General features: G+C 43.6%; 1 protein-coding gene across 1 annotated transcript in view; it reads left to right on the top strand.

Moving 5' to 3' along the window:
* The window catches only part of LRP6 (LDL receptor related protein 6), a 591,871-nt gene that overhangs the window by 142,664 nt on the left and 422,910 nt on the right, over window positions 1–26,297 (top strand). Inside the window, exons 6-7 of the mRNA XM_069228018.1 lie at window positions 19,424–19,820; window positions 20,232–20,403. Of these exons, the coding sequence (XP_069084119.1) occupies window positions 19,424–19,820; window positions 20,232–20,403 (569 nt within the window). The remainder of the gene's footprint in view (window positions 1–19,423; window positions 19,821–20,231; window positions 20,404–26,297) is intronic.

Genomic DNA, 26,297 nt, shown 5'->3' with positions numbered 1-26,297 from the left:
ATGCTACTTGACTCTGCACTCTACGCCAGTGCACACTGTGCCACTTGAGTCCACTCTGCACTCCACGCCAGTGCACACTGTGCCACTCTATCCCATGCCACTGTCCTCTGCATCACTCAGCTCTGCGCTCCTGCCCTCTACTATGCACCACTCTAATTTGTCACTGCGTTCTAGCACACTGCATTGTATGCCACTTCAGTGCCACTGTACTCTACACCGCAATACTCGACACCAATCCACTCTGCTACTCCAGTGAAAGCCACTCTACGCGACTCCACACAATGCTGCTCCAGTACATAGCACACTCTGCCACTCCACTCTTCTCCATTCCACTGTACAGCACACTATCCCACTCTCCTCTGCGCCACTAATTGTTAGCCATGCTGAACAGCAGCCACTTGTACAACATGGCTAAAACTAATTGGCAAAGCCGATAGCTCTTGCATAAGCCAGACCTATTCACTTTACCAATGCTTATTAGGTGTGACACACACACTCACACACTCACTCACTCACTCTCACTCTCTCTCGATGGAATGTATAGCTGCAGATACACATGCTGTGCATTATCCTGCCATCTAGTGTTGGGCTCGGAGTGTTACAAGTTGTTTTTCTTCGAAGAAGTCTTTTCGAGTCACGAGACCGAGGGATTCCTCCCTTTCGGCTCCATTGCGCATGGGCGTCGACTCCATCTTAGATTGTTTTCTTTCCGCCATCGGGGTCGGACGTGTTCCTCTTCGCTCCGTATTTCGATTCGGGAAAGTTAGCTAGTTATCGGAAAATTCAACGGTATTGTTCGCGCTCGGTACCGGTTTAGTGTTAGCACATCGACACCGGGGGAAAAAAAAAGCGCTCCGGCGGCCCTTCGGGGCTTCCACTCTTCGGCGGGGCCTGGTCGGCCCGACCGCGTCCATCTTCAAACCTCATGGACCGGACCCCCTTCCGTTACTGCACGAATTGCCAAGCAAACTATCCTTATACAGACCAACACTTGGTCTGTAATTTGTGTCTATCTCCGGAACACAGAGAGGATACTTGCGAGGCCTGTCGGGCATTTCGATCGAAGAAGACCCTATGCGATCAAAGAGCTAGGAGACTCCAGATGGCGTCGACACCGACCAAACAGATCGACGTCGAGGAAGAGGTGAGATTCTCCATTTGAGATTCCGACTCGGACGAGTCCGAAAGCAAGCAGCCGAAAACGCAGCAACAAACTATGAGTAAATCAGCCCCGGCAAAGACTCACTCAAACATAATAAAGGCCACGGGGATGCCACCGCCAACAGGACATGGCTTAACCCGAAAACACGGTGACACAAACATCGGCACCGAAAAGGCCTCCCAGCAGCCGAAGACATCAGACTCTGGTCGAGATACCAGCTCTGAACCATCTCTGCACCGAGAGTTCGAGACCCCCAAAGTCAAGAAGGTTTCCTCTGAGCCGAAAAAGACTGTACCAAAACCTTCGGTGTCGAAACATGCAGCCTCGGAGCCAAAAAAAGGCTCCTATACAGAAGAGCAAGGCCTTTCCAGTCAACTGCAAGGGCACAGATTTGAGCAAGAACTGGGCATGGGAGAGCCAGACCATACCCAGAGGAGGCTGCATATACAGAAGGACACGGGGAAAATCCAAACTCTTCCTCCGATAAAAATGAAGCGAAAGCTAGCATTCCAGGAGACAGAAATGCAGCCAAAAGCAAAAGTGGCAAAAGACAAAACACCACCAAGGTTTTCGCCACAGACTTCACCACTGCACTCACCGCATCTGTCCCCGGTAGCAACACCCCCAATGCAGTCGCCAACACACACCGGGATGACACAAGATGACCCGGATGCATGGGACTTATATGATGCACCGGTCTCTGACAATAGTCCCGATTGCTACCCAGCAAGGCCATCACCACCAGAGGACAGCACTACATATATGCAGGTGGTATCAAGGGCAGCTACTTTCCATAATGTAGCAATGCATGCGGAGCCAATAGAAGACGACTTCTTGTTTAATACCTTGGCATCCACGCACAGCTCTTACCAGAGTTTACCAATGCTCCCAGGCATGCTAAAGCACGCCAAACAAGTGTTCCAGGACCAAGTGAAAGTCAGAGCCATAACGCCTAGGGTAGAGAAGAAATATAAACCTCCCCCAACATACCCTGTCTTTATAACGCATCAGCTGACACCAGACTCGGTGGTCGTGGGAGCAGCCAGGAAAAGGGCAAACTCCCAATCATCAGGGGACGCACCACCGCCCGACAAGGAAAGTCGGAAGTTCGATGCTGCAGGCAAGGGGGTGGCAGCACAGGCAGCCAATCATTGGCAAATTGTCAACTCGCAGGCTCTATTGGCTCACTACGACAGGGCACACTGGGACGAGATGCAGCATATAATACAGCACTTGCCCAAAGAACACCAAAAGCGTGCCCAACAGGTTGTTGAGGAAGGACAAGCGATTTCCAACAACCAAATAAGGTCTGCAATGGACTCTGCAGACACAGCAGCTCGGATAGTGAACAATGCAGTAACCATTCGCAGGCACGCATGGTTACGAAGCTCGGGTTTTAAGCCGGAAATCCAGCAAGCTGTGCTAAATATGCCGTTCAACCAAGAACAATTGTTTGGGCCAGAGGTGGATACGGCAATCGAAAAGCTAAAAAAAGACATGGACACGGCCAAAGCCATGGGCGCGCTCTACTACCCACAAAACAGAGGCACTTTTAGAAGGCCACAATTTAGAGGGGGGTTTCGTGCACAAACCACAGAGCCTTCCACCTCACAAGCCAGACCCACATATCAGGGCCAGTACCAAAGAGGAGGTTTTCAAGGAACATACAGGGGTGGACAATTCCCAAAAGCAAGGGGGAAATTCCAAAGCCCAAAAACCCCTCAAGCCAAATAGTGACTTCAATGTCACAAACCCCCACCACTCAACACCAGTGGGGGGGAGACTTACCACATACTACCACAACTGGGAAAACATAACTACGGACGCATGGGTCCTAGCCATTATCCAACAAGGTTATTGCATAGAATTCCTACAATTGCCACCAGATATGCCCCCAAGAGCACACAATATGTCCAAACAACACTTAGACCTGTTACAACTAGAAGTCCAAGCATTGTTACAAAAACAAGCACTAGAACTAGCACCCAACTATCAAAAAGGAACAGGTGTCTACTCCCTGTATTTCCTAATCCCAAAGAAGGACAAAACGCTGAGACCCATATTAGACCTCAGAACACTGAATCTTTATATCAAATCAGATCACTTTCACATGGTAACACTTCAAGACGTGATTCCCTTGCTCAAAAAACAGGACTACATGTCAACATTAGATCTCAAGGATTCATATTTCTACATACCCATACATCCTTCCCACAGCAAATATTTAAGATTTGTAATCCAAAACTTGCATTACCAATTGAAGGTGTTACCATTCGGGCTAATAGCCCCAAGGGTATTCACAAAATGCCTTGCAGTAGTAGGCGCTCACATCAGAAAACAGCACATGCACGTATTCCCTTACTTGGACGATTGGTTAATAAAACACAGCACTCAGCAACAGTGTCTTCTTCACACACAATACGTGATAGAAACTCTACACAAACTAGGGTTCTCTATAAATTACCAAAAATCACATCTACAACCATCCCAAATGGAACAATACATGGGAGCAACACTCAATACATAAAAAGCGATTGCCATTCCAAGTCCACAAAGGGTACAGGCATTCCGCAATACAATACTAAACGTACAGGTAAACCAACACTACCAGGTGAGGTTTGTCATGAAACTCCTAGGCATGATGTCTTCATGCATAGCCATTGTCCCAAACGCAAGACTACACATGCGGCCCTTACAACAGTGCCTAGCAAGACAATGGACACAAGCACAGGGTCAACTTCAAGATCTAGTGTTGGTAGACCGCCAGACACACTTTCCGCTTCAATGGTGGAATCCTATAAATTTAAACAAAGGGCGGCCATTCCAAGACCCAGTGCCTCAATATGTGATCACAACAGATGCTTCCATGATGGGGTGGGGAGCACACCTCAACCAGCACAGTATACAGGGACAATGGGACGTTCACCAAAAACAACTGCATATAAATCATCTAGAACTGTTGGCAGTGTTTCTAGCATTGAAAGCATTTCAACCACTAATAGCCCACAAACACGTTCTTGTCAAAACAGACAACATGACAACAATGTACTACCTAAACAAACAAGGAGGGACACACTCATCACAACTGTGTCTCTTAGCACAAAAGATTTGGCATTGGGCGATTCACAATCACAGTCGACTAATAGCACAATACATCCCAGGGATTCAAAACCAGTTGGCCGACAATCTCAGTCGAGCTCACCAACAAACACACGAATGGGAAATTCATCCCCAGATCCTACAAACTTACTTTCTGCGCTGGGGAACACCAGAAATAGACCTATTCGTAACAAAAGAAAATGCAAAATGCCAAGACTTCGCGTCCAGGTATCCACACCCTCAGTCCAGGGGCAATGCGTTATGGATGAGTTGGTCAGGGATATTTGCTTACGCTTTTCCCCCCTCTCCCACTCCTTCCTTATCTGTTAAACAAATTGAGTCAAAACAGACTCAAACTAATACTAATAGCACCAACCTGGGCTCGCCAACCGTGGTACACAACACTGCTGGACCTGTCAGTAGTACCTCATATCAAACTACCAACAGACCAGATCTGTTAACTCAACACAAACAACAGATCAGGCACCCGAATCCAGCATCGCTCAGTCTAGCAATCTGGCTCCTGAAGTCTGAGTTTGGACATTTAGACCTTACACAAGAATGTATGGAGGTCATTAAACAAGCTAGGAAACCTACTACAAGACATTGTTATGCAAACAAATGGAAAAGATTTGTTTATTACTGCCATAATAATCAAATTCAACCACTACATGTTTCCGCTAAAAACATTGTAAGCTACTTATTACACTTACAAAAAACGAAACTAGCATTTTCTTCTATTAAAATACATCTCACAGCAATATCTGCCTATCTGCAGATTACACATTCAACATCACTTTTTAGAATCCCAGTCATCAAAGCATTTATGGAGGGATTAAAAAGAATCATACCCCCGAGAACACAACCAATACCCTTGTGGAACCTCAATATTGTGTTAACATGACTCATGGGACCACCATTTGAACCCATGTACTCTTGTGAGATGCAATACTTAACTTGGAAAGTAGGCTTCCTAATAGCTATCACATCTCTTAGAAGAGTAAGTGAAATACAAGCATTTACTATACAAGAACCCTTTATACAAATACATAAACATAAAGTGGTTCTCCGTACAAATCCCAAATTCTTACCAAAAGTTATATCACTGTTCCACCTAAACCAAACAGTGGAACTCCCAGCCTTTTTTCCACAACCAGACTCAGTAGCCGAAAGAGCCTTACATACGTTAGACATTAAAAGAGCACTAATGTATTACATAGATAGAACAAAACAGTTTCGCAAAACAATTGTTTGTAGCCTTCCAAAAACCTCATGCAGGAAATCCAATATCCAAACAAGGCATTGCCAGATGGATAGTGAAATGTATTCAGACCTGCTATATCAAAGCAAAAAGAGATCTACCTATTACTCCAAAGGCGCACTCCACTAGGAAAAAAGGCGCCACAATGGCTTTTCTAGGGAATATATCTATGACAGAAATCTGTAAGGCAGCCACATGGTCTACGCCTCATACATTCACAAAACATTACTGTGTAGATGTGTTAACAACACAACAAGCCACAGTAGGACAGGCTGTATTACGAACATTATTTCAGACAACTTCAACTCCTACAGGCTAAGCCACCGCTTTTTGGGGAGATTACTGTTTACTAGTCTATGCACAGCATGTGTATCTGCAGCTACACATGCCATCAAACGGAAAATGTCACTTACCCAGTGTACATCTGTTCGTGGCATGAGACGCTGCAGATTCACATGCGCCCTCCCGCCTACCTGGGAGCCTGTAGCTGTTATAAGTTGGATGAAACTTGTAAATTTGTAATATATATACTATTCTTATACACATTATGTACATACATACTCCATTGCATGGGCACCTTTACTATATACACAACTCCTACCTCACCCTCTGCGGGGAAAACAATCTAAGATGGAGTCGACGCCCATGCGCAATGGAGCCGAAAGGGAGGAGTCCCTCGGTTTTGTGACTCGAAAAGACTTCTTCGAACAAAAACAACTTGTAACACTCCGAGCCCAACACTAGATGCACAGCATGTGATTCTGCAGCGTCTCATGCCACGAACAGATGTACACTGGGTAAGTGACATTTTCCATATATATATATATATATATATATATATATATATATATATATATATATATATTTTCATTCTACTTGCAGTCACCAGTAGGTAGTTATAGTTAGGATTTAGTTTCCATAGAAAAATCATTTTTTTGATTTGCCTATATTTTTGGCGCCGTTGGAAAAAAAAAAAAAGACTTAAAAGTAAATGTATAATATGTATATATATATATATATATTATAATCACAGCGAAAAAAAATATATATATTCTCAGATGCTTTTATTCAGCCCTGTTTTTTTTTTTTTTGTATTTTACTTTTGTCGGTTACAGCATGGGGCTGGTGGTCAGCATTCATTGGTTAACTGTACTGTAAATGGCATTTGTCTCTTTCATAAGGAGCACATCTACCCAAAAAGTAGTTCCCTTAGGTGACGGGGACTACTGTTAACATGTGCTTTTTAAAACAGATTAGATTTTTGCTTTTACCAGTGGCCTATTGTATATATCGGCAAGGAGGCGTACTGTAGCTCAATGAACAAAAAACATGAAAAAAACAAGCATTGACAAAGCAGCCGAATGACTGGCAGTTACTGCCAGACCTATTGGCTTTGCCAATGCTTGTTTGTATGTGTCTTTCTTTGTTTAGCAGGCAACGTATATTGCAGGATCAGTCATTTGTTGTTGCTGAATCAACGTTTTATGAAGTGGTAATGTATATCAAAATAGCTAACATTTTATATCATCTTTCATTAAAATGACTTAATCAATAGATGCCACTTCCTTTGAAGGCAGAAGGTGTCATGTATAGTATTAAAACAGTTTATTGTGGACTAGTGTATACAAACCGCCTCTGAGTGAAGCCATTTACTTTTCAAATTAATTTCCTGATGTGAATCTATTTGGAGCGCTCACTGCATCATGTGATTTGATACAATCTTCACTGTTTTTCATTACACTTGTGCATGCTGGGCTGCTTGTTTATGTACACTTGGCAATTTTTGTTTTTCCTAATGGAGAAATTTCTTACTTTCTCATTGTTTGCTTCAATATGTTTTTAATGAATATCTGCCTTCATTCCCCAAAGAAATTTTTTGCATTGCCAAGCCACAATTCAAACTTCTACTAAAGCCCCCTCAGGTTTGGCTGGGTTACATAGGAACAAAGTTGAAAAATGGTGATTAAATGGTAATGAATATTTTTTTCTGTACAAACTGTTAACTACTATTACTTCGTCAGATGATTTTATGCCACGGGCGACAAGAATTGGTGGAGAGACGGCAAGCGGCTGTGGGGTTGTTCACTGCAAAATTAAGGTTAAAAAAAACTGCAAGATGATCTGACCAAACAAGAGGAAGAAACTAAAATTCGGAGAAGGGGGTTATCTGAGAAAATTCTATCAAGAAGATGACCTGCTGAGTGGGTATATCCCTTCACGAGTTGTTCTAAGCTCATGCTGCCATCATATTAATAAAGTGGGCGGATTCGTTCTTGGTGACTGTTTCTAAATGAAGAGTACGGGGAAATCAGAGGAATCAACTTTAGTTTCCAACAGTTGTTTAATAATATTAGAGGAAGCTGCACTAGGACCTGGAGGGCGTAAATAAGTAGGCCATTGAAAGTGTGATGCATCCTATGCTCAGTTTTCAAAGCTAGTGCTTCTAGCTCACAAGAAGCCTTGTGTGCTATGCGCGAAGTTTCAAACAAACCACAATGAATTATAGCACGGCCATCGCCTCTCTTCCTAGAGCGATCCGATCTAACAATGGAGTATCCCTGTGGAATTGCTGAAATCACATTGGATCCGGAGGCATCATCGGGCCCAAGTTTCTGTGATAAAGGCTATGTCCAAAGATTGGTTTTCGAGAAAGTAAGCATATTCCAACGTGTGTTGAATGAGGGATATAGGATTAGAGATCAATGGAAAATGTCCGTATGATTAACCTGTAGGAGACTAGCTCAGTTTATGGTGTGCCTCCCTATGCGGAGTCTAGGCAACCCTTAGTATTAGCGTTTAGGTGTCCAGATAGTAAAAGCTCTCTAGGAGTGTAAAGTACTTACAGTACCACAATAGTCAGTAACTCCCACACAAGAAAGGATCACACCAGGAATTGCAAAAATAAAGTATTTATTACAACACTACTGCTATACTAACATTGTTATAACTCCACTTGGAGATATCTACGCACAACAGGAATAGCATAGAAATACATAGGGGCCTATAGGGGAGTGGGTCAAACGATATATTAAGAAAGTGGTATAAGAATGGAGTGGCCCAACCAAGGTAAGTGTGTTGGAATCCCAAAGGCTGGGGGAGTAAGAAATGACCCAAGGTAAATACTAGAAATTCCACACGTGCCTGGGTGCAGAGTTGTTATTGAGCTGGGTGTCCCATAGAGTAACACAGGGCCGTCCTAGTTGAATTCTTATGGATTCAGGACCCTTCCCAGTGGACCCCCAGGGAACCAGTTGGCACAAAGAAGGTTGGAGAGTGCTCCCACTTGTGTATACCCAGAAGACCGGACTACCTACACTGGGAAGCCAAGGTGCATGGGGTGAAGTGGCGTCGGAACCCCTTGTTGGAGTCCGTGTGGAAGCCTCGGTTGTCCAGCTGCTGTTGCGACCCATGGACCAGGCTGATGGGAACCCAAGGGTGGATTCTGGATGTGAAGAGCCTGAAAAAGAAGGGGGCAGTGTCCAGACCCCTCAGATATCCAGGCGGTGCAGGAAGGCAATGCCTACCCTCTTGGAGGTGAAGTTCCTTCAGGGCGATGAAGGAAGAAGGCCAACTGCAGAGTCCACAGTGATGCAGGGGATCCTTGGAGTCAGCCACGAGCTGTCCCATGCCGGTCATTGGGTTGCAGATGTCAGTGGCCAGCCGGACAAGCCTTGGCAAATGCAAATAGCTGATGCTAGGAAGATTGCAGGTTTTGGACGATCAGCAAGGTCCTAGTGACTTGACCTTGGAAGAGAGGCAGGACACGCCTCAGCAGGAGGGAAAGCCAGCCGGAGTCTGAGGAGGCCCCATGAGTGAGGCACAGGGAAACACTGAGAGGCTTCAGCAGCACAACAAAACAGGAGTCGCACGTTGCAGTAGCTGCAGAGTGGAAGCTGATCTTGAAGTTACAGAGTACTGGAGGCTGGGGATTTTTGGAGCTCGAAATCTCTTGGAAGAGACAAGCGGCCATGGCAACAGCAACACTTGCTGTGCACAGGGGTTCCATTGGTTGCAGCAAGGATCCACCGTTGCCCAAGTTCGTAAATAGACATGTTGGACACGGAGAAGACCACAAAACCACCACCTGTGAGCAGAGCCTTTTCGTTGTAAGTGGAACAGCAGGATCCACCAGCCGATCATCGTCGTCTTGAGGTTCCTGCAGATGCAGTGGCATGACTCCGTCACTCCAAGGGAGATTTCTTCTTGCTTCTTGGATGCAGGCAAAGTCTTTGAGAACCTGGAAGATGCACAGCCACAGATGTTGTAGAAATCTTGCAGGAGAAACAATGTTGCAGTGGGAGCCCTCCCTACTGGATACAGTCTTGTTTCATTTCCAAAAGCAGACCAGCAGTGGTTCTGTAGGCCAGGAGCAAGATGTCTTGCAGAGAGTTCCTAGAAGAGTCTTGCTTGATGAATCTGAGGACCCACCCTCGGGGGAGCCCTTAAACCTTAAAAGGGGGTTGGTCACCCTCTGTAATGACCCACCTATCAGAGGGGTTCAGGGACGTCTTCTACCTGACCTACCCAGTCAGATGTTCCCAGGGGCCTCTGTTCACCTTGCTTCCAAGATGGCAGAATCAACCAGTCACCTTGCAGAGCTCGGTGCACCTCCCTAGGGGAGGAGCTGGACATGGGAGTGGTCACGCCCCTGTTATTTGTGTGGTTTTCGTGCCAGAGGGGGATCCGGGGATTCCTGAACTGGTGCAAGGAGGGCACCAAATGTGCCCTTCAAAACAGTCTGGTGGCGCTCAGAGGCCACTGCATCCCAGCCCTTACTTTAAGATGGCTTCCCCACAGTTACAAAGCCCAGGACATTAGGTCTGGGCTTTGTAGGGATTCCCTGCTCATGCAGTAGGACCCTCACACTTAAGGTCATGCACCCTGTCCTTGGGCTGAAGGGCTTACCAGAGGGGTGACTTAGTGCCCAAGTGCAGTGACTGTGCTACAAGGCAAGCCTTATTTCTAAAGTGAAAGGTGCATGCACCATTTCACGCATGCTGCAATGGCAGTCCTGCGGACAGTTTGCATGGGCTACCATGGGTGGCATAACACATGCTGCAGCCCATGGGAGACCTCTGGTGTACCAATGCATGGGTACCTAAGCACTATATAATAGTGACTTAAATGGGTGCACCAGTATACCAATTGTGGGGTGTAAAAGTTTACCAGCAACCCAAGTTGGCGGAGAGAGCACAGACACTGGGGTCCTGATTAGCATAATCCCAGTGTACTACAGTCGAAACATACTGACACCAGGCAAAACATAGGGGTAACTATGTCAGAAAGAAGCAATGTTAGTGGGACCAGGAGTGTTTAACTTCCTAATTTTAGTGTTGGATGAAACGAGTTTGGAAAGGAGGCAAACAGATGAGTTTGGGTCACTCAGGGGGCTCAAAGTAGGGCTGAGACAACGCTTGCCCAACAAGTTCATACTGAGCAGTGCTTCCCTTGAGCAAAAAGAAGCATTGGCAAAACCAATAGTTCAGGTATGCCAGAGTTATTGGCTTTGCCACTGTGTTTTAGCCATGTTATACACCACAGTGCCTGCTGTTCAGAATGGCTAAAAGTTACTGGCATAGTTTAGAGTGCAGTACCTCAAAGTGCAGTGTCGAGGAGTAGAGTGCAGTGGCATACATTGGAGTGGAAGGGCATAGTGGAATGCAGTAGGGTGCAATGATGTAGTGTTGCAGAGTATATTGACGTGGAGTTCAGCGAAGTACAGTGCAGCATCATAGAATGCCATAGCATTGAATAGAGTGGTGCGTAGTAGTGGAGTGGCGCAGACTGCAGTGATGCAGAGTAGAGGGCATAGAGTGCTCTAGGGTTGAGTGGTGCAAAGTAGAGTGCCATAAAGTGCAGTATTGTAGAATATTGCAGAATACAGTGGAGTGAGGTAGAGTGCAGCGGCAATGGAGTGCAGTTATTTAGAGTGGCATATAGTATTGGCGTGTCTTAGAGTGCATTGGCATACAGTAGAGTGGCGCAGAGTGGAGTGTCGGTGGTGTATCAGTGGCGTAGTAGGGCACTGCCATTACAGACAACACATTTTCTATTGAAATGACTATTACATTTGCACAGTTTTACTGATAAAGGTATACAGCACACAAATGCGGAAATGACATCTAGTGTATTGATATGTTTTGAGCATATTAAAGTATTTGTTAGCAACACAATTCAGAATCAACAAAAAATTTGCTTCAGTTGTACTTGCTAATTCTGATTTATTATGAAATGCTTTCACAGTTCATTTAAATGTTATGTGCTGGAAAAAAAAAATGTCCTCTACCCTCGGTATCCAGCAAGATTGTCACATAAAGCCTCAGTTGGAAGTTGGAAGTTGGAGAAAGAAGTAAACACTAAGCTCTTTCCAAGACAGAACCTGGCATTTTACTTTTGTTTATGATCAGAAAATGTGACAAGATAAAAACAAGATTTACAGGCCTGTTTACAGAGAGGATCCCACATTGAAGAACACAAGGAGAGGTAGTGTGAAAAGGCTTTGCTCCCAGAGAGGGCAAAACTGAACCTGGAAATCCTAGAACAAACAAGGCTGTGCAAATGGAAAGCCAGAATGTGAGTGATAACCAACAAAGCCAGGGGTAGGCAACAGGTGAAATGCATTCTATGGGAAGCTTTCTGAATGTCCCCACGAAATCTTTAGCAAACCAGATAGCTGGGCTGTCTTGTAGGTTTCAACAACAACAACACAAATGTAGTGCATGCTACATACTAGGGTTATTGTGTCCTCTCAACAAATACAACCCAAAATGTATTTAACTTTGTAGGCCAGCCTTGATTTTCCCCTAATAGGTGTAGCTAGTATTTAAAATATTTATTTCCACCTCTGCTTAGGAAATGGCTAGAAAGAAAGATGCTTCAGGTATTTCCTGTTTAATTTTTTTAATCTGACTGCATGGTAAAACCAGAGTTTTGATAACAGAAGCAGAAAAGGAACTTCGTAAGGTTGGCTGAGCCAGAATTGGCTTAAAACTAATTGCACTTCAATACCTGGAATACACATCCTTGGCTCGAGGAGTTAACAACCCTGGCTCAGAGATCGATGACCTATCTTTGAGCCGAGGAAAGGTCAATGGGTGTTAACTGCTGGCCATCTAGAATGGATTCGCTATCTGGGAGTGGATAGCAATGCATCACAGAACACCGGGAAAATTTTACACTACCTGTTTTGTTCATTCCCAGGACCCTCATAGACAATTCGGCACCAATCCGAGTATGATGTGAAACCAGTTTTGACACTTTCAAGTGGAGTAGTAGCTAAAAAGCTTAAGACAAGCCTGCAGTTGCAGTTGGATCCTGTCATGTTGAAACATGGGAACCTGGGTAATTTTACAGCACTGCAAGAGAAGGGGACACTGCAAGAAATAGTTAAGATTGTGGCACATTCTCTCAAGTCACTGGCTTGTGCAAATCTTGCACCTGCACCACTACCTCAGAATATGTGCAGATACACAGGGACTGCAATGCTCTTCAATGGTCATGTGGTTGGCCTCCTGTTTACCTGCTTCAGGGGACTCCTGACTCCAAGAGGATCCAGCTGATTAAAGAGGACTAAACTTTGCAGGGGGTCTGGCCGTAGAGAGTCCAGTTGTTTTGAAGCCAACCCTGAGGAAGGACCTGCAGGACCGACGAGAATCTTTCCTAGCAGTTGTACAACCACCTTGGTATGTCAGACCTTTGCTATATTGCGGTTGGCCTCAAATTGTGCCTCGGTCACTGGTCCACAGCAAACAGTTGTTTTTTCATAGTGCTTGACTTTTCCTTCCTGCTTTGTACCTTTACATTTTAAAAAGTAATGTCTCCGGATTCCCTTAACCTATTTTGATGATCTTTGAAACGTTTCGCTCTTTAAATGTTCCTCTATTTTTGTAAATTTGTTTGTAAATTTTATTGTGCTGTGTTCTTTAGTTTAACGAGTTTGGTAATGCTTGAACATAGTATACTCTGTCATTGCCTGTTTCTTTTAATTGTTTTGGCAACGAAAAATCAGATGGGGATCACAGTAATGTTTACAATGGCAGCAACAGTTGAGCACTATAATTGTGTGCCTCAGTTTACTCTGTCGCACATAAGAACAGAAGTGAACAGAGAAGATAAACAGAAAAAAATAATTTAAACATTGCAGTCTACAAAGAAGAGGATTGTCCTCTATCGTCAATGTATGGCATTGCATAGAATAGATGGTGGTCCAGGTAGTGCACCCAGTGTATGTTACAGGTGCAAAGGGTAGGTCTAATGGATGCATGTGTGTGAATTTTGGCTTCTGTTGCCTTTGGCGGGGGGGTTGGGTTATGAGAGTCCATGCACATGGTGGGTGGAATTAATAGATGATTTAGAAGTAACTTTTCAATGCTTTTGTGATGTAACATGCAAACCAGACTTTTCTCTGGAGTGTTTTGGGGTTCAGCATCGCCAAGACTACTTGTAAATTATGGTGTACACATAAGTGATGAATGGAATGCTTCAATTATTCTCAGCCACTGGTGATTATGGGGAGCCACGTTGCAGTGCTGGATTATTTTACCCACCATGCTACCTCAGTTTGAACTCAGCCGTATGCAAACAAGTCTTGACTTGGCTCCAATGGGAACAGTATAACCCAAAATGCCAGGCCCTCCCTGAACCATAACACAAGCAACCCAAGACCACTTTGGCCATTTTGAGTATAGCTTGGTTTCAATGGCATGGAGTGCATGGGACGCATGTCTGGGCATACTGGTCTCACCTGGGGCATCACAGTAAAGTGTACAAAAAAAGTGATGAATGGAATGCTTGATATAATCTGAGTGCTAGTATTTACTAAGGACTACATCCCAGTCCGTCATTATTTTGCACACCATGCCACCTCAGTTGGGACCCTGCTATATGAAAATCAGTCTTGATCCTGCTGCAGTGGAAGCATTCCAGCCAGAACGGTTAGGGCAGGTACTCCCTGCACACAAGTGAAATCATTGTGGCAAGAGTTTTTTTGTCACTTATTTTTCTAAAAATTGGGTAATCAAAAAAATTGGCTGTTCACTTTTGCATTTAACCATCTTTCACTTTTTCACATTCCCTTTACGTGCTATAACTGAGAGTTTACTAGAAAGCACTGAAACGAACTCTACATAGATCTCACAGTCACAGGTCATGGACAGCACAGCAGGAAAGAGCTTACAGATGCATACAACAGCCAGGTTACACAGACCCTGCTTGTTTTGAAGATTGTTGTGTCCTGTCTTGGCTAAATTCAGGCCTCATGCACTAGTAGTAATAATGGCATACAAAGGGTAATCTATTAAAGAGGATTATATTCCTCCACAACAGTCATGAAATAGCAACAATATCTACCTCGTGCCACTGAAAAGCCAATCAGCAGTAAACCTCCCAAACTCACTGTGAATTTTCACTTACCTAGCAGCTGTGTCTGTGCGCTCCACACGACGTTCGTGCAGTACACAAAGCAACGGGTAACTGCGTTACTTCAATCACACGCTGGACTTCCTGCAAGTGTTGCTCTACCTTCCTCCTCCTGGATCCGTGGTTCTCCACAGCAACAAAAAAAAAAAAAACTAAATAAATAACCAGGGTTCCTATAGGACTTCCTTTGCAGCTGCTGCAGCACCTGGTTCTCTTACCAGATTGGCCGGTGGCTCAAGATCCAAAAAAATCACTGGGGTAAGTGAGAATGCGGAGCAAGGAATGTGGAGGTCGCAGGACTGACGTGAAGGGGCTGCGGTGGAGCAGCAGCCTGGGAAATTTGCAGAAAGAAAGAAAGCAAAGGATTGTGAGATAGAAGTCTGCAGGAACAGGGCAGTCTGTGTAGACAGCCAGCGTTAGGTTGGCGGGCTTGTTTCCAAGGAGATGCACACATTTTTTTCCTCACTTGAAGCATTTTGAGGCAGAGCGAGAGGTAGTGGAGCACGGAGCTTCTGGCATGTGAGCCCGAACACCAGAGTGTTTGAGACAGTATTGGAGGCAGGTTTCTGGTTTGCTCCCACGGTTTATGAAGTATATGAAGCTCACCAACCCACCATTTGTTTATTCTGCTGGTTTTAAATTGAGGACTCAGAGCCATGAAGGGGGACTAATTACCTTTTGACTTAGCCTGCCAGCAGTGGCCGTAGGGAGTTTTACCTCCCTCATCCCTTTTTAGCTCTGCCACCTTAGCTCAATATTTTGCTGTGGTCCTCTGAATTTGTGGACTCGAAAGAGTCCCTTTTAACCATTTTCAGTTATTGTAAGTGTTGCAAACGTTATTGCAATATTTGTGACAATAAGAGGGAAAAACATTGTAAATGAAGGTACTATTACCAATTCAGATAAGGGTGCCTGTAAATCGCAGTACTCTGAGGGGTGGCTTTCCATGAGTACTGCACCTTAGGGTCTGAAGGGGTGGACAGGCACTCGTGCCATGGCCAGATGTTTATTTGTGGCTCAACATCTTGCTGTGGTGTCCCTCCCCATCTAATGAAATTGACAGTCAGAAAATTGTGATAGGTGAAGTTAGTCTCCTCCAGAATTTGTCAAAAAACAAAATCTAATACCGTAAGGAATACATTGAAATATATAGGTCTGTGAAGATTTTATCCACTATTCCATCTTATTTCTTTAAATATAGTGAGGATTGCAATATATCACTAGTGGAAAGTACTAAAGTATTGCAAATTAATTATTTAGGAGAACAACCCCTGGTCTCCCTTGTGTCCTAGGTTCGCATCCGCCTATAAAGGGTCCATCTGAGCCACATGTGATCGACTACATGTTGCAGGACAGAAAACTCGCCTATAAGTCGCACTAATATAAATAAAAATTTCTTGAGCTCTGTCACTCAGCCGTCATCAACTAGGAAAATTCCTTTGCCTTTACTTTGTAGCATCAAAATAAACTCTCATCCTGTGTCTAATATGTCAAGGTCGCTGGAACTTAATCTGAATGCTTCCTTCCATTTACCTGGGATTATGTTCAATACTCAGAAATAACAGCTTGGAGTGATTTTTATATATTTGATGGAGACTTCTAGTTGCAGATTCCCTACCTTAGAATTTCCTCCAGGCGTCACGCTGGATCCAGAGATTTTTCTTTGAGCAGTACCCTTGCGCACGTTAGGTGGTGTCGGTCGACTCCGCATCAGTCGTTGGCTGAATGACGTTGCGGGTCGTATATAGGCGCCATCCCGTTAATCTGATACTGTACAATTGTGTTTTTTTCTTTAGCTGAGATATAGACTTAATCTCTCATTTTCTAGTACAGAAATTGTAATGTTCTGATGTATACAGTGGTAAAGTTGTCAGGACATCTCCATCTGTGGTGTCTCCCTTTTGGAACAGGAAAATAATGCAACATTAAGTCATCTCGGTAGGGTCAGGAGGAAGGTCTGTTAAATTCCTAGGACGAAATAATCATTCCCCTGCGGTTATTGAAGAAAATGAAGTATCTAAATGGAATTGGTTAGTAGGGGCACTCAACACTAATCAATCAATTTTGCAGATGAACATACAGCCCATTCAGCAAAGGTAATTATTGTTGGGGACTGTAATGCTAAGGTCTCCAACCACACTATAATAGTGTTGGCAGACCGACAAAGGGAAGGAGATTTAAACATTCCTAGTCTGATTTTTTTCCGATGTCAGGTAGAGCAAATAAGAGGGGGAAGCTCCATTTAGAACGTAGCAGGGATAACGGGGTCAGTATTGTAAATGGAAGCATGTGTAAGGATAGCCCAGCCCTTCCCACCCATAATTGTATAAAGAGTAGCTCAATAATTTAATATATTATCACGTCATTTCCCGCATTTGGTTTGTCTGATATGGTGACACCAGACACTCCTTTGAGTGATCATAAAAAGCTATAATTTCCCGTCTACATTGTTCGAGATGGCATCTTAGCCTGGAATTTGCAGTGAGAGAAGTTGTATATTCTAGTCACTTTCCTTCCTTAACGAACCTTATTTGACAAGACACTTCTGGGGTAATAGCATAGCAATATCAAAGAAGAACGGGCAGTGCGAACATTTTCTTCTCTGCTTTAAGGAGGAAAGCATTACATCTTTGTTGCTATTCATCTTTGATGTCCTGCTATTTTGAGCAGTGAGGTAGAAGATGACGGAGTGAGTAATATGCTTTATTTCCACTCATACTCTCCATTACAGAGGCCTTTTGGCTTTTCTAAGGATTGCAGAAATATTTGGGTAATCTCTTCCTGCTGAATGGGTTTCCTGATAACTTATTTCTTAAACATTATTCGTAACCTTCTACCTGGCAGTCCTTTCTGTACTCTGTCCTTTCCAGGACCTGACTTTCCTGTTTCTAGATCTGACATGACCTCTTGAAAACGACTAAGAATCCGAGACTTCTCTTCGCTCTGCCTTAGGGTTTGTAGTCTGGATCTTGAACTATTGAAGGATGGCAGCTTATTCGTCCTGTACCAAAATATCATATACAGTTTTTATTTTTCACGATATCTGACTAGTGAAGCACATTTTGTTGTATTAGTCATCTGTTTACACTATTCCTTTTGTTTATGACCGCATCTATTGCCCTTTTGGTAGGCTTCGCTTTTCTTGAAATGACACCTCCTGGCTCAAATTAATTCAAGCTTTCCACCAGTCACTTTTTGTTCTTTTCAGTGAGTACACGGATGTAGAGCTGTTGTGTTCAGACATGGCCCCCAAAGATTGCTGTGCGGAAGACTCACGATATTGCTTACTAAAGCAATGCAAATAGGCAGAACCTTGGCTTTGCTTGTGTTGCCGGACAAAGGGGACTTAGCCACTGTTTTCAGCCTGGGCGGTTTCTGTTTGGGGGATGTGGGTGGGGAAGGATTGATTTGAAATTGCTCGGTGTCTGGCTGTAGTGCACAGTGAACAGAAAAAATTATGGTTTGGAATGGAATCAAAATCAATTACCAATGAATAATAGTAATAGAAGCATTCCATCCATCACTTTTTGTTCTGCTCATCCTGGTGATCTTGTCCTTCAGCAGCATTTTCCCCCAGAAAAGCAAATCTCCCCCCCCCCCCCCCCCCCCCCCCGTCATAAGGGTTAAATGTACAAACAAAAACTATACAATTTACATCTAAATGGTTTTGGGGTGATGGTCATGTTAGCTGACGAAGATGGAAGGGCTTCTGTCATTTACAGCTAACAATCAGTTTGAATTGTCTCTTAAATATCTATTCTATTACTTGGTGAACATTTTTCCAGGAGTTTTGCCCCTGAGTGAGATCCAAAATTCAATAGCTTCTCTAGCATTTCACACATTTTTGCATCTAGTATGTAGCATGGTACTAGAGTGAACCCTTGGATGTGGCCTGGCTCTTCTCAGTAGCATCTTTGCATGAAGTGTGGCTATGTCCTTTGCTGTGTTCAGCTCCGAGGTGATTCGTTCTGCATACTTCTGTTTTAATAGTTCCAAGCGGGCTGTAAATTTAAAATTGCTTGCCTTGTGGTTTTCCTTAATCCCTAGACGACTTCAGATTATAATCGTCATCTCCGGTTCTGGAATGGGTAGGTTGTTTATTGAACCTTTTCTAATTGGCAGAAATTGAAGCATATGTATGCAAACGTGGCACACGTATAAAAACACTCTGGGTGGTTTGAGACTGCCTGCTCGCTCTTTAACAACTGCAGGGTTTTAAACTGTAAAAAAAAAAAAAAAAAAAAAAAAGAAGAAAAATGTAACCTCCATCTCCTGTGCATCGGAAATGGATTTCTACAGAATATCCCTTTTTTATTTTTTACGGAATCAATTAAAATGTTACACTTTTGAATGTTTCACATTTAATTTTTCAGTGACTCCTGGCCAGAGGTTACTAGCAAATATAGACTAGTTTCTGTTTACTTGGCTGCCATCTGTAAACGTGCGTGTTTGCAAAATTTCTTTTTTTAACTTTTTCCCTACAGGTGCCACAGAATTGTTGCTTCTTGCCCGACGAACGGATCTAAGGCGCATCTCTTTGGACACCCCAGATTTTACAGACATTGTTCTGCAGTTGGATGACATCCGTCATGCTATTGCGATTGATTATGATCCAGTGGAAGGCTATATTTATTGGACTGACGATGAAGTCCGGGCTATCCGGCGCTCCCTCATCGATGGCTCAGATAGCCAGTTTATCGTCACGGCGCAAGTCTCCCATCCCGACGGAATTGCGGTGGATTGGATTGCACGTAACCTCTACTGGACGGACACTGGCACAGATCGGATTGAAGTCACCAGGCTTAATGGGACCATGAGAAAGATTTTGATATCTGAAGACCTGTACGAGCCCAGAGCGATAGTACTAGATCCCATGGCTGGGTGAGCATTGTTTGTATTTTTGCACGACATTCCACTTACATCTGAACTCCGCACTCTGACCTGTGAATATGTCAGTGGTAGATTGATGTCTTAATGCCCATGCTCCCTTGATTAAACGTGGGAGCTACTCCTGCCTTCTAGGACCTGCCTTCATTTGAATGCATGGTAGACTAACTTACATCTATGAAGTGAACTCATTCGTCACACGGTCACAGTCAGTTCTTTAACTCCTATTCATAATATTTTATTTTTTTGTTTTGTTTTTCCTCTGTTTGTTCCTTGAAAATTCCTACATCTTGCCACCTCTGTCTTTTCTCCTTTACAAATCGAGCACTTTACACAACTGTTAGCAGGTTGGCTCACACTAAACAACAACCCCCTGTTAATTTAAAACAATTATTTGCCTTTCAGGCTCATGTACTGGACGGACTGGGGCGAGATCCCAAAGATTGAGCGGGCTGCGTTGGATGGTTCTGACCGGGTTGTGTTGGTCAATACCTCACTTGGCTGGCCTAATGGGCTGGCTTTGGATTATGCAGAAGGCAAGATGTACTGGGGCGATGCCAAGACTGATAAAATCGAGGTTTGTCGTTTTTTTTTTTTTTTCATTTGTGTTCAGGGGCACTTAAAAGTCTTGGTGCTTCTCTTTTTATGTTATGACAGCAGTCAGATTTATTTGTGGCCATGCTGGCAGCATCATTCAGAGTGAAACCCCTTTCTAGCCCCACTTAACTATTATTGAACAGCAAACCGTGAAATCAAGGTCATTTGCAATGCTTCTCAAAACTGCAACAATCTTGAGTTGAAAACAGCAAAATAGATTTTCCTAGTGGGTTGTATTATGGGTTTCACTGAGTGTGCAGCGGACTGCAATGCATCTTATGAGACACAAATCTTGTGAATTATCACTTTTTGCAGGATTTGACACCTACTATGGTAGTTTTTTTTTCTGTCTCTTGTAGGCAGTATTTTTTTGTGCTCATGGAGGTAACACATTGACTTTTCTGTATGGTGATAGCTACCTGTGCAATTTCTCATCACCCTTCTGCGTTATGGTTTCAGAAACAGAAGTACACAAAAGGTGGTAGGGGAATGAGAAGCAGGGCTAGAAGTGATTTGCATAACAGGGCCTATGACTAGTGTGCTAGGTACCAGGGGCGAAACATAATGGGTTTGCATGTTACCCAGAGCAATTGCCAGTGGTTTAGACTATTTGAAAGCGTTCGTCTCATTAACGTTTGTGTACTTTAGAATAAAAAGCAGTATGAAAACATGCAGTGGAGACTGGTAAGCATCAGCTGGTGAGGGACTGAGTTGAATGCTGTCAAAATGTCTAAAATAGTGAGGTCCACTCTGCCATAACCTGTAGGTTAGCTAATATAAAGATTATAACCAGTTCCTTTTCCCTTTCATGACCGAAGCTGAGCAGAAAAAAATCCCGCAGTCTCCCGTAACGAACTTAATTTATAGTATTGCTCATAGCTTGATCTCCTTACTTGTTATGAGTCACCATTGTCAGTCTCCGGTTTGAATAATCAAGGACAGTCGTGAACTACTGGGCTCTGCTCTTTTCATATGTATTTTTTTTTTTTTTTTTTACCTTGCCATGCTCTTCCCTCTTAAAAATCCCCACCTTCTTTTTAATGGTCCAGACCTTCGAAATCATATGTTGCTTGTATGCTGGTGATGCCCAGCTAATCCTGTTGTGGTGGGATATGAAGTAGGCGCTGCCCTCAGTCCTGCTTTTTAGCAGATGATTCCTGCACGTGTTTTAGCCACAGTGGGGTACAATGGAATTGGGTCAAATAGATTCTGCTGCCATTCACCAAACGCTGAATGCCATTGATTTGTCTTCTCGGACATACCTCATCTCTTGTTTCAGTTCTGAAAAAAATCTGCTTAAACCGTGGCCCGTAAATATCCATTCTCCATGTAACGACTATCTTAAATTTGTTTTTACTGGACTTGGGTATAGTTAGGAATTCTCAGTTTATTTAGCATCACTCACAGGGTCGTCATCTTTTAATGGATCTTGTGATGGATTTTTAATGTATTATTTATTCGCTTTTGTGTTTTTGCAACTTTTTACTGTTTGCCCAAGATCTAAAGCAGGAAATAATCCAGCACGTTGCCATTTCCTTCTACTTAAACTTGCACTGACTGCCATCCAACAACAAATGCAATGACAAGCCCCTTGTTTGGTGCACCAAACTGTTCATGGCCATGCAAGTCGACCATCATTCCTGACATATACATTTCGTGTCTTCAATCTAAGGTGCGAATTGCATTCAGTTGACCATTCTACTGAAAAAGTTATTGTGTCAATTATTTTCTTGTTCTAGGCAGGTCTGTCTTCCAATTCACTTCGCACCAACAACCTCAAATTTAGAATGGCCCTGAAAAACGTATTTGAACATTCACTAAAGTATTATTTATCTTTCTCCTCCTGCTCCATTAAGCCTTATGGGCCTACATGTCTCTTTTCAAATCCCATTGTTTTGCCATGCTGAAATTCTCGGCGTAGCTTTGTGGCAAATGCATGGCTTTGTGCCAGATTCTATTTTGCAGTTGCAGGATGACAAATAGACATAAGCAGAACAGTCTGTGTTCACATTTCATTTTCAAAGTGACATTTCCTCTAGTAGTATTGGCCTGGTGAGTGACCTTATCGCTGAGCAGAAGGGGACATGTAAATAATATATGTAAATAAAAGGTAAGTGGAAGTCTTAAAACTCGGTTATGAGATTGAGGAAATGGGCCTTTGTTCCTTGGCAGAGAGGAGGTTCTGACAGTTCGCGTTTTTTTCAGTGTGTTTTTACTAGGCATTTTCTTGCAATACATTAACAGTTGAAATGTGAGCATTACGTTATTCATTATTGCTGTTTTTCTAAGTCGGACTCTTTACCATTACACAGTATCGCATTCATAGGGTCATAATCATGTTCGTTCATTTATGTAACAGCTTTTGTTATCATGGAACATTGACTGTGAGAAGTAACCAATAAACGCATTCGAATGGGGAGGTTTCACCACCCTGTTGTCTCATATATTATTGTGTGCATTGTAGGGAGATGAGGATTGTGGAGGCTTTGGATAGTTCAGAATGGTGGTTCCTAGTTGACAATTAAATGTTCGTAAACAGGGTGGTTTCCAGTGCTCCCAGGCAGTGATTGGGAACTGTCAGGACTCTTGATATTGGCACAGGGTGTCACAAGGCCATGCTTCCTGATTAGTGCTGGTCCTAGAGAAGAGCTGCCTTCCCCACCCGCACCTACGTGCCCCTTTGTCTCCAAAAGGCTAAAACATTACCCATAAAAATCTTTTTGAAGCACACTAGCAAGCATGGCATGTTGACTGCAAATAAATGCAGCAGCAGCTTTGAGTGGCATTGCCCCATACAAAAGCTTATATCCGAGAGCAGTTTGCCATGGAATGCCTCTTCACTAGACTCCGTTTGCTGAAATGAGCAGTGCCAACCCCTGTAATAATTTTCTTGTCCCAGGCACCATCAAATAAATAAAAAAAATGAAGCCTATACTTAGTGATGTTAAAGGCAGTCTTTAGTGTTTTTCCTCTATATGCGGAAGTGTAATGTCTTTGTGCAATGCAGCCAAGGCTGTGCACGCCAAGAAACCGACCATGCATTCACTAGTTACCTGGGTTTCCAGTTTAGGCATGTTCTCACATATTTAGCACAATTAATGCTAATAACTAAACAGGTTTATAAATTTGCATTGTGTGTTACACCTTCTGTGATGCTGCCTTTCCCTGGCAGTCATGCTGCAAGAGTGATAGTACTGTTTGTGCAAATAAATTCAAATGAAGGGCTGAGCCAGCTACTATCCTTTAGAAGATCTCACAAGAAATGATACATGAGTGACCTGCAAAAATATCATAAAGACCGTTTCTAATTAAAAAGTGTTTTTTCTCTGTTGCATTTCAATTGATTTGTATGACAATTGATGATAGCACTGCAAAATGAGGTTGACAAACTTTGACAACCTCATAAGAAATGGGCAGCAGACTGCCACAAACCTGAAACCTGACAACCAACTGTGATATTACACCGAAGATATTGCATCGGATTGTAAACCCAAGAGCCATTCTTCAGATTGAAACATCCCTCGAGAAACCAGAGGCTGAAATCACACCAGTTTCTTGAGACCGTAGCAAAATAGAGTATGTGGTGTACCACAAATGTACATTCCCACTATCAATTGTTAGAGTGAGTGTTTGAACCTGTGTCCAAAAATCAAGGATTATTCCTACTTTCCTTCCCCCATCCCACCTGTCTGTGGTCACTTATGTCCCTGCTGTCCTTCTGTATCCCCTTTTTGCCATGTGGTGCTTCTGCTATGTTTAAGGATTTTTTAAACTGAAAGCCCAGGGTTTGCACTTTCCCAATTTGGGATAAAGAAAATCTCAGCCATGCCTGTTGGACTAGCATTTGTTTGCCAAGAATCAGCTTGCGTAGTTCCTTTTTTTTTTTTTTCTTTGTTTCTACACAAATCTTACAAATTAAATTCTGAACTGTATGTCTCCCTGGATCAAAATTGGCTTGAAATCCAAGTTACAAAAGGCGTATTAGGAGCCTCCTCTTTTTTTTTTTTTTGGTGACCATCAATATTGTTTAGGGATATTGTCATTTATCTCTGGTGATACAGGGCCACCTACTATTACTCTCTAGTTGGTTAACTAAGTTGCTCCCTATTAAAATGGGGTTTGTGGTTGGCTAGGGTATGAACCTAAGTCAGGCAGAATCCACCACTCTAGTCAGAACAAGTAAGTTACACACCAAAAATATCCTGTGCTCACTCCCCGGTAGCTTGACGCAGAGTTCTCAGGCTTACCCCTAGAGGTCATGTGTAAAGCGTTTGTGCAATATACCCACACCAGTGACACAATAAATAAACCACAAAAGAGACTCCACACAGGGCCATATAATTTTTTTTTCTATATTACACATAGAAGACCAAAGCAACTAAAACCATAAGCACTGTGCATCATATGTAATTGCTGAAATGTCACTCTGTCCTGACACTAGGCGAACCAAAGCGACATACATCAGAAATATTATGCAGGAAAATATGATCATTGTAATAAGACTTGGTATCCTGATAAGGCAGGGGTCAAAATACTACACATTAGGCAGTGTTTTGCAGGCAGTAATAAAGCATATAGATCATTCCAGTGTACACCACATAAGCCACAAATACTTCCCAGTCAATGCAATCTTCTTCAGAGCCACCCACATGAGATCCACAAGTAACCATAAAACATGGGGCCAAGCGCCTCAGTCCTTCTACCAGCAGTATTACAGTAGATCTGGGAACCTCATCAGAAGTGAGAGTACTTATGCGTGAACCGTAGGGCTCAGGGACACCCGTGCACCTACTGCGTGTTATACAGTAATTCTGGTCAAAGCAAGATAGAAATGATCACAAGCGGAGGTACACCTAGTCCCATTATGACATTAATTAGATCACTTTGGTCTAGTGTTAGGAGTACCTTTGCCCTTTGGTAGACCCATACGGTAGTCCTCACAAGGGCAGATGACCCCTCCTCAGGTGGAGGCGCACAAGTGGTGTGCTGAGCATCCGCCTTGGAGGCACAGTACTTTCTATCAGGCAGTGACAACCCGACTCACTGAGGTCCTCCTACAGGGGTGTGTCTCCTGTCTACCAATGAAGTGATGCCTCGGAAAACCCCTATCCCCCTTAGCTCTGGAGGGTTCGGCAGCCAACAAAGCCGCTCAATCTCCTTGTAAGTGAAAACTGGCCCACCCGCAAAGGAACGCTGAGCGAACTCTCATCTTCCTTTAGCCCCAGTCAGCCCCACATTACCTTTGTGTACGTTAGACCAGTAGTCAAGGGGGACTACCAACGGCCAACAATGGAGTACCCAGTCTGGTGGAAGGTGCCACGGGGATGGCGTTGGTCTCCTTCTTTCAGAAATGCAGTGTCACAAGAGGAACACATGCCTCTCCCCTCCTTAGCGTGGTGGCCCAGTGTGCTGAGAATCAATGAAGAGCTAACTATGAGGAGATGAGAAAGGAAGCACTTAACATGCTCTGACCGTACAACAATTTGTGGAGGAAAATAAAGTGCTCCCATGCGCTAGTGACACACATGAAGTGAACTGTACATAGCTCACCAACCTAGTTATCCAGCAGGTGACAGGTTAGCACAGCAGAGCCAGTAACTTCAGTGGCACCACAGGGCCTTAACACAACAAAGTCAGGGAGCAGTTGGCAGCAGGGCAACAAACAGAAAAGCAATTCAGTGAGTCCATTATGCCACCCAGCAGGCTGCAGGGCAACAACAGAAGAGCACTCCAGATGAGTCCTTGGTGTGGCGCAGCAGTCCTTTTGACAGAGATTCGGTACCAGTTCCAAAAGTGCTTTCAAACATGGGGTCAGAGCCCCTGTACTTATACTCCAAAGAGTCTTTGCTCAGGGTGTGACTTCAAAGGAACACT

The sequence above is a fragment of the Pleurodeles waltl genome, chromosome 4_1 (genome assembly GCF_031143425.1).
Source record: "Pleurodeles waltl isolate 20211129_DDA chromosome 4_1, aPleWal1.hap1.20221129, whole genome shotgun sequence".
NCBI lineage: Eukaryota > Metazoa > Chordata > Amphibia > Caudata > Salamandridae > Pleurodeles > Pleurodeles waltl.
Note: the sequence above shows the minus strand (reverse complement) of the source record. Positions and strands in the feature narration are given on the sequence as shown.